The sequence below is a fragment of the Fukomys damarensis genome, unplaced genomic scaffold, assembly GCF_012274545.1.
Source record: "Fukomys damarensis isolate Sample0158 unplaced genomic scaffold, DMR_v1.0_HiC HiC_scaffold_33, whole genome shotgun sequence".
Classification (NCBI taxonomy): domain Eukaryota; kingdom Metazoa; phylum Chordata; class Mammalia; order Rodentia; family Bathyergidae; genus Fukomys; species Fukomys damarensis.
The window spans coordinates 55,592,087-55,600,850 of record NW_022900945.1 but is presented as its reverse complement, the minus strand read 5'-3'; the positions used below and the strand labels follow the sequence as shown (position 1 = coordinate 55,600,850).

At 52.2% G+C, this 8,764-nt stretch overlaps 2 protein-coding genes across 10 annotated transcripts in view; both read right to left on the bottom strand.

The window, feature by feature from the left end:
* Window positions 1–657: 657 nt before the first annotated feature.
* Window positions 658–5,453, bottom strand: Scamp3 (secretory carrier membrane protein 3). 5 transcript variants are annotated; one of them, XM_010643868.2, is made up of 9 exons: window positions 5,369–5,453; window positions 4,655–4,768; window positions 3,963–4,103; window positions 3,755–3,875; window positions 3,149–3,277; window positions 1,868–2,027; window positions 1,665–1,766; window positions 1,119–1,236; window positions 658–910 (listed from the first exon to the last, which is right to left on the bottom strand). In XM_010643868.2, the coding sequence occupies exons 1-9, from the start codon at window positions 5,417–5,419 to the stop codon at window positions 764–766; spliced, it is 1,083 nt and encodes a 360-aa protein (XP_010642170.1). In that variant the 5' UTR covers window positions 5,420–5,453; the 3' UTR covers window positions 658–763. The 5 variants fall into 5 exon arrangements, with proteins under 5 accessions (XP_010642170.1, XP_010642168.1, XP_010642169.1 ...); XM_010643866.1 differs by lacking the exon at window positions 5,369–5,453 and adding an exon at window positions 5,103–5,168; XM_010643867.1 differs by lacking the exon at window positions 5,369–5,453 and adding an exon at window positions 5,103–5,168 and having other exon boundaries at window positions 3,963–4,100.
* A 623-nt stretch (window positions 5,454–6,076) lies between these two features.
* The window catches only part of Clk2 (CDC like kinase 2), an 8,612-nt gene continuing 5,924 nt past the window's right edge, over window positions 6,077–8,764 (bottom strand). For all 5 annotated transcript variants that reach the window (XM_010643861.1, XM_010643863.1, XM_019210606.1 and 2 more), the window contains 5 exons: window positions 7,950–8,079; window positions 7,773–7,855; window positions 7,537–7,616; window positions 7,300–7,390; window positions 6,077–6,423 (listed from right to left, as the gene is read on the bottom strand). In XM_010643861.1, the coding sequence (XP_010642163.1) occupies window positions 6,238–6,423; window positions 7,300–7,390; window positions 7,537–7,616; window positions 7,773–7,855; window positions 7,950–8,079 (570 nt within the window). In that variant the 3' untranslated portion in view covers window positions 6,077–6,237. The remainder of the gene's footprint in view (window positions 6,424–7,299; window positions 7,391–7,536; window positions 7,617–7,772; window positions 7,856–7,949; window positions 8,080–8,764) is intronic.

Genomic DNA, 8,764 nt, shown 5'->3' with positions numbered 1-8,764 from the left:
TTGGTGCCGCCTGCGCCCCGCCCGCCTCTCAGGCTCCTGGCTGCCGTTCCCGGCAGAGGCGGCGGGTTCTTCCCAGTCATTAATGGGGAGGGTTGGAAAGCGAGGTTCGCTGCTGTCCCAGCCCCACGCCCAGCCTGGACCTCCACGCAGCCGCCGCGCACTGCCCTGATGCCCACGGCGCTCTCTGCAGTCGAGCAGGGGCCCACCTTCCCTGCGGGTCTGCGGGCTGTTTCCACTCCTGTCTCCACTCTGCTTTCTCTTAAAGCTTAATTATAGGATCACAAGTTTGAGCCCAGCATGGCCAAATTAGTGACTAGCAGGACCTTGTCTCAAGATCAAAAATAATAATAATAAGAAGAAGAGGCCTGGAGATGCAGCTCAGCGTGAAGGCCTTGGGTCCAACTCCCCAGCACTGCAAAAGGAAAACGAAAGGCCTAATTTCCAATAAAAACTCAGGAAACAAGCGGCTTCCAGTTCCACTTTTTTATTTAAATAACTGAAGTGACAGCCTTGGCACAGCAGAGGGAAGCGGGTTGGCGTGAGCAGTGGCAGGAGTGTGGTCTGATGAGGGAAAGGGCAGGCAGTGCTGGGGTCACAGCGGCCTCCTGGCACCCCACGTCGGGTTCAGCAGTCATGGCCGTGGAACTGGGGGTGCTGTAGAGAAGCCATCAAGTAGTGACGTCTCCCCAGTCCGAGACCCCAGAGCAGGGGCTGTGAGCTCCCTCAAGGGGCAGGGCCAGGGCATCCCGGTCAGGGTCAGGGGTCACGGCCCCCGGAAGGCATTTCCAGCAGCCCCAGCGGCTGCGTTGGCAGCGGCCGTTCGCACCGCCTGGTTGGAGAAGACACCCGCAGCAAATTCCTGCTGGGCCTTCTGGAAGCTGGCCCCCGTGCGGCGGTATAAGGAGTGGATCTGCAAGAAGAGGGCGTGCTACAGCAGAGTGCACCCACCGCTGCCCCACCCACGGGGCCCCGCCGCTCCCAGCCTGCCGCCTCCAGGGCCTGACGCTGGAAGCACATGCCCAGAGGTCCATTAGCGCCGCTCCTCCTGAACGTTCCGCTGCAGCCTCTTGGGACCCATGATCTCACCCTCCTGCCCAACCTTCCACACAGCCCCTCACCCGCTTTAGCATCACAATTCCCAGCACAGCGATGCCAGTGAAGAGCAGGGCGACCAGCAGCATGAGCACAGCTACAGCAGTGTTGATCTTGAGCACCACCAGAGCAGAGATCCAGCCGCTGCAGGGGAGGCATGTGCCGGTGAGAAGGCGCCGCCTGGGGTCGCAGACATGCCCTGTCCCCCCTGCCTCAGCATCACTCCCTGCCAGTCTGGCGGTGTTTCGCAACCCGCGATCCCCAGCACATCCACGCTTCAGTTTAATCCCAGTCTGCACCATAGCCTCCAGCTCTCCAGGTTCTTCTGGCATCTCCTCTTCATACGCATCACACACCTCCTTGGGAAGCCTGCTCAGAGGGCCACGTGCCACTTTCCCTCCATCTGCCTGCCTGGTGCGGGCTGGACTCCCACATCCTAGGTAGTCTCCTTCTTAAACTACATGTCCCAAGGAACAAAACGCTTCTTTTCTTTGATCAACCCCCACCCCAGACCCAGGGCTGGCTTGGTTTAGAATAGTGGCAGGGAGGAGTGAGCTGGCAGCCTCACAGACCTGAACCCCCAACCTGGGATGCCAATGGCCTGGAGGACAAAGAGCACATCCTGGGCGAAGAAAATGAAGAAAAACACGAAGAAATTGAATGAACTGTCACTTCTGTAAAGAGAAAAAAATGGGGAGAGCAGGAAAAGAATTAGGGCTGGAGGAGCAGGTGTGGAGCCGACCTCAGGCCCACCACTGCCTCCTCCTCCACTTACCGGAAAGCCTTGTACATGGGGCGGTACCAGCACACGAAGGAGCAGGGAGTGAAAAGGAGGACCCAGAGCAGGGACAGGCCAAAGCCTGAGCCATTGTTGGTATCCACACAGAAGCTGGCCAGGCAGGCGAGGAAGTTCAGGAGAAGAGCCGCAGTGCTGCCTGTGGGGCACAGGGACAGCGTGACTGGGCGTCCTGGACTGCAGCTCAGGCTCTGTCACCCTCCTCACAACCCTTCACAAATGCGTCCTTACAAAGAAAGGGAGACGGCGCCTGCCTTCCTGGAATCCACTCAACAAGCCACACACAACATGCAAATCTCATTTCCACTGATCCCCTTGAAAAGACCTGTATTTATTTTGTTTGCTTGTGGAGCTAGAGATTGATTTCTAGATGTTTTTTCTTATTTTGAGACCAGGTCTCACAAAGTTGCGCAGAATTTGTAATCTTCTTGCCTCAGACTCCTGAGCGGAGATTATAGATCTACACCACTACACCTGGCTCCTTGCACAGACTTTTAAAGAACTCAAGAGTACAACCAGGCAGTACGGTTGTACTTCCAACTACTGGATAGACTGAGGCAGGAAGATGACAGCTTAGCAAGATCTGTCTCAAAGAAGAAAAGGTGCTGGGTCAGCATTCAGAAGGCTGAGGCAAGAGGATCACCATGGGTTCAAGGACAGCCTGGACTACATAGTGAGTTCAGAACCAGCCTGGGTTCACAGTGAGACCCTGCCCCAAAAGCTAAAAGAAATAAAGAAAAGATCTAGGAAACCGGGCGTGGTGGCGCACACCTGTAATCCCAGCACTCGGAAGGCTGAGGCAGGAGGATCGCTGTGAGTTCGAGACCAGCCTGGACTACATAGTGAACTCCAGGTCAGTCTCAACTACATAGTGAGACCCTGTCTCAAAAAAAAACAAAACAAAAAAAAAAACAAAGAAAAGGTCTAGGGATGCAACTCAATGGTAGAGCACTTGCCTAGCATGCATCAGGCCCTGGTTCAAACCAAAGTGCCATCAAAAAATAAATTAAAAAAAGAAAAAATATCAGATGATGTTTATGCACGGGAACAAATGAAAGAACATACACTCCCTAGCAGGCTGGTTAACAGGTTCAAATAAATTCTAAATATAACAAAAAAAGTAACCCAGTAAGTCTCCTTGAGTAGTGACCCTTGTTCTCAAATGCTGAGAAAATGAAGTATCTGGTTCTCAGTGAACGGACTCTAGAGCACTGAGAGGTCTACCCACAACTTCCTTCAAAAAGGCTTCTCACTACTCACACATCCAGAGGTAGTACATGGTGGACACTGTCTTCTGAAACTCCTGGGGGATCTCCATGGAGATATCTTGGAAAAAGCAGGGCTGGACTGGGCAAAATGAAGGTAGAGGGGGCCAATTGTTCTGTCGAGCTGTAGGGCACAAAGCACAGGCAGACCCCAGACCTGAGGCAGCAACCACAGAGGACTCACTTCCCCTTCCCTCCATCCCAAGTCCTCTTGGTCCTGGGTCTCCAGAGACAAGGACAGGTGAGAAAGTCACAGCAGCCAATGTTTATTATTATAGCATTTGCAGCATCTAACCATCATGCCAAGTGCTTCTCAGACACATTCTTGTTTAACATTCACAATAACCCTGCCAAACAAGATACAAATGTTATTCTCATTTTAAAAATAAGAAAACTGAGGCACTTAAGATTAAGTATCCAAGAGACTAGGGGTGTGGCTCAGTGGTGTAACACTGTCTGGCATGTGCAAGGCCCTGGGTTCAATACGCAGCACCAGAGAGAGAGATACTGAGTAACCTGAAGACCTCATGCAGGTAAAACCTTTCGTTTGTTCCTTCTAAAACACCAGATGCTCTTGCTCATCCTACTGGGCCCCACTTACTGGCTGTGCCCCCCAGGGCAACATGCTGCAGCTCTCGCTCCCTCCGGTCCAACTCCTCTGCCTTCCTGTTGAGTTCCTCCTGCTTCTTCAGCAGCTCGGCTGTGGCTGCAGCAGCGGACACCTACCCAGCCCGCGCAGAGGGAGGAGTAAGACCTGGGCCCCAGGCCTCGCTCCTCTCCCTGTCTCCACCTACACACCCACGCCTTACCTGAGTGCTGTAGGAGCCATAGTTTTTGGGTTCTGTGGGGCTGAGCTTCCGTGAGGACTGTAAGGGGGCAGCTGAGGGTGGAGGCAAAGGCGCAGGGGCAGGAGCAGGAGCTGGAGCTGGTTCGTAAGCTGGTGCTGGCTGCTGGGGAAAAAGCCTTAGAGGTCTCATCTAGTCTCTCGTAACACAGAAGCCCAGATCCTACTTCAAGTCTTCAGAATCAATTCATTAGCTAGGGCAGCAGTGCTTCCACTACTTGTTAGGAAGCCAATGCTTGTGCTCAGTGTATGCTGAGCTCTTTCGTGACCTGCAGCATCCCTGCACACCTGTCACATCAAGTTCTTTACCAGGCATCAAAGTATGTACTGACCTACACCCCCACCCCCTTGACCTCTTACACTCACTGTTTTCTATCCAGGGCAACAGTCTAGTCTCCCTCATCCCTGCCTCCTAACTGCACACCTAACCACATTTTCTCAACCCTGCCCAGGCCCAGCCTTAACCTTCTTCAAGAGTGTTTCCAGGTAGCCGCTTGGTTCAGGTCCTACCAGACTCCAGGTCCTTCTGCCTGTCTTTTACAGCTCAAAGGATCAGGCATCCTATGGCGGACTGGTGTCTCAGGGAGGTAAGACCAAGTGCTTCTTCCATCCTCCGCATGCAGCAAAGTGCCCTGTCCCCAGACCAACGGGACGTACTCTGCCTTTCCTGGTCCTGTGTTCTCCAGTGCTCACCTCTCGGGTCTCAAAAGGATTGTAGACATCAAGGGTGGCATACTGCGGGCTGGGCCGGTGCTGGATCACGGCTGGGTCCTAAGGGTGGAGATCTGGGCTCAGATGGCACTCGGGGCCTTCAGCGGGACTCCTCGGACCCTCTCCTAAACTGCCTGGGTCTCAGAGCACTGCACCTTCAGAGCTACGATGTTGTTCCAACATCTGCCTTCAAGTCCATCAGCCTAGCCTCATAGCACCAGCTCCTTACAGCAGGGCCCGTCCTACCCGAGTATTCACTGGTCTGGAGCCCCCGTCACCCCCACGTGGCCGCACTTCCCCGGATCAAATGTCAAGAGTGGGAATTCAAGTTACCCCGACCCTACAGAAAGGGAGGAATCAACCCGACTGGCCAAAGGAGGCCGGCGCAAGTCACCTGAAAGGGATTATCCAGCTCGCTAGACTCAGCGAACGGGTTTCCGCCGTCTCTGTTCTGGGCCATTAATACCAGGGAGAGTCTTTAAATTCCAGTATTTGCCATTCTGTATCCAAGAAGAAGAGCAAGTATGAATCTGTCTAGAGCTGAGGCCTGAGGAATGGTGATGACTGAGGTTAAAAGGTGTGTGCACACAGAACAGACAGACTCAGCTCCTGTGCTGTCGATCCGCCCAGCTCCACTATGCACGGATTGGCCGAACCTACCGGAAGGGTTTTAAGGAACCCCGTAGCAGGAGCTCGCTGCGCCTGCGCCATGACCAAAAGCAAAGACGGAAGCTCCTCACACGATACTTTTAACTCGGCGCCCGCGCCCCGCCCCTCCCCCCACGTGACTTCAAACAAAAAACTACAACACCCAGGGGCCTTCCCACCACAGCTCTGCCAGGGGCGCCTCCTGCTTAGTCGCGGCGGGCTTATAGGAGCCCAAGTTGAGCATTTTGAATTTCTGACCCTGTACACGGGTGTGTGTGTGAAGGAGAGAAACCCAACGGTTAAAGTCAGGCATCGCCCAGCCCCGTTACTCCACACCAGTGAACTGTCACTTTATAACTTGTCCCCATCCTAATTCACAAAAAATGCTTTTCCATCCCTGGCCACCCTGCGCTCACAATACAGATACTCTGGCAGCTTGGCTATAGCCAAAAACTTTGGATGATAAAATGAGCTCCGGGAAGCTGCCAATTCTCACTCTCCACTCCAGTACCCCTAAACCTACAACTCCGTGGGAGGGGGAGGTCAGATGAAGCACGTCATTTATTTCACAAAGACTGTACAAAATTCCTTATAAAACATGGGGTAGATGCCACCTGGTTACCTCCACTCTGCCCCCTTCCAACTCCACATGGGGGCAGGCAAGGGCCGGAAGAGTGTGGATGAGCAGCATTATGTACAAGGCAGGGGCTGAAGTGATAGGTACAAGTTCTGTCATATTTACACTATTTCACATATTCACAGGTGTACAGGGAGCCGGAGGGCATAAACTCTGGCTCTGTTCTCTTGTATAAAAAAGCACCAGTGTCCTGGACTGGACACCCACTGCTATAAGAGCTGCAGAGGGGCCCAGGGCCTGATCGTCACCGACTGATATCCCGACTGGAGTCCCACAGCTTGGTGTTGGGTGGCTCAGCCCGAATGCGAGCGAAGAAAGGATGCTGAAGGGCTTCGCCTAAGGTTAGCCGCTTAGCAGGTTCATATTCTAGCATGCTTTCAATCAGATCGAAGAGCTGGTGGTGTTCCTCTGCCTCTGAGGTCAGATACCGCTGGTGGAGGACAGGAGAGAGGTGGAGGAGGATGCTTAGAAACCCTGCCTTCACGGCTCTACTTGTAACCATTCCGATTGCTAGTTTACCACAACCAAACCACAGCCAGTGTTTTTCTTCTTTTGGTAGAGAACTGAATCCAAGGTCTTCAGCCCCAAGCTACATCGTACTTGGCCCTTTTTGAGAGAGGGTCTCATGAAGTAACTAAGTTGCCCAGGTTGGGCTCTGACTTACAGTCCCCCAGCCTCAGCCTACCAGTGCTGAGGTTGCAGGTGTGTGCCACCATGCCAAGCCCCACATTTCTGATATCACAGCTCAACCCCGCTCCCCACTAGCACAATTACTTCTTCATACCCTTTGTTTTGCTTTGCTTTTTTTGTTTTGTTTTGAGACAGGGTCTCACTATGTAGTTGAGACTGATCTGGAACTCACTATGTAGCCAAGGCTGGTCTGGAGCTCACAGAGATCCTCCTGCCTCAGCCTCCCGAGTCCTGGGATTATAGGCATGTGCCACCACGCCCGGCGACTCCTTCATACCCTTTGAAAAGTTTTTCTACTTGCATATCCTTGTCAACTTCATGAATCTTCCACAGCTCAATAAAATGTAAGTTCTTCAAATGGTAATTTATTTTTTTTTCTGTCTAACCTAAAGAATCCAGGATACTCCTTTGCTCTCTCTGGCTGTCAAGATTAGTCTATTTAACCTCCTTGGCTTCACAAACCATGCTCTGGAATATTTTACTAACCAAAGGTATCTTTCTTCTGTTTTCCTCCCCTCCATCCCTAGCCCTCTGCTTGTGGAGCGCCTTCCAAGGGCAAAGTGCCTTAGGAAGTGATCTCTAGATGTTGGGCCCTATTTGTCCCCGCCTGGCTCACCCGAAGTGGTTTGCAGTTCTCACGAACGTAACGCCCAGCTGACGTGTTCTCATCCCAATCCAGGCGACCCCGGTAAAAATATTTCTGCTTTCTAGAGGAATCAGAAAGTTAAAATACACTTCCCTTATTTCCTCATGAGAGGGTAACTGGGGGAGGTATTAAAAAAAAAAAGAGAGATGACACGAAACACCAGTTCTCCTGAGAGAAAAGGTTCAGGTCCCTCCCACTCAGGTTTACCTTGTTTTCCGAATCATCCGAGAAGGGATGGGACCCAGGATCCTTTCCATCATGGCTAGATGCTCTCTGTTGTCATGAGTCTGGGAAACAAAAGACCAGTCTGAGCACGGAAATGAGAAGGGAAGTGGAGGGTCAGCTGCCACATGGGCGTGTGGAGGAGCGGGCAGGAATGTCCCCGGCAGCCCAAGGAGAGCAGGCCGAAGAACCCCAGACGGTCAAAACCCTTCCCCACTTACCTGGAAGAGAGTGAAGCCAACATAGTACTCAAAGATGATGCAGCCTATGCTCCAAACGTCACAAGGCTGTGACCAGCCCAACTCTGGTGGGAACCGGAGGGAACAGGTACTGAGGGCTTAGAAGGCCCACCGCACAACGTGTCACTTCACACACTCACGCCCCCTGCCCTTCCTTACCGAGGATGACCTCCGGGGCTCGGTAGTGGCGAGTGGAGACGATGGTGCTGTGATGCTCGTGGTCAAAGGTAGCACTGCCAAAGTCCACCACCCGCACAGCTGTGCTCTTCACGCTGCGCTCATCTCGCTTCTAGGAGCAAAGCAGGAAGTGAGAAACAGCTCTACAGCCCAGTGCTCCACCACTACTCTCCACAGCACCAGGGTCTCAAACAGCATCTGACCAGGTGTGCTGTGACACACCTGAAATCCAAACCAGGGCAACTTAATGAGACCCTGTCTCAGAACGTAACATAAAAAAGGGCAGTGATTTAGCTCAGTTTAAAGGGCCTGGGTTCGATCCCCAGTACTACACTAAAAAAATAAGTTAAATAAAAGCAACTCTGGCCTGCTCCCTCCCACACACTCTGGAAAATCTCTTGCTTACAACAGTATTTTTAACAGTGGGCAAGGAATAAACCATGATTATAGAATAGCGTGAAAGCCTATAAACATAGGAAGTCTACACCTAAGTGACTGGTGTACTATTTTCACGAGTATGTAACATGTAGTAAAGGCTAAGAGCTACAGATAAGAAAACATTTTTAGCTCTGAGATCTCCATCATCTTCAGAAGGTCATGGGAGTTAGGCTTTCCTACCTCACAGAAATACATGTCTTAGCCAGGCTTGATGGTGCACACCTATAACTCCAGCACTTGGAAGGCTAAGGCAGGATTGCTGTTGAGATCAAGGCCAGACTGGGCTACATAGCAAGTTCAAGACCGGCCTGAGCTACAGAGCAAGACTGTCTCAATTAAAAAAAAAAAAAAAAAAAAAA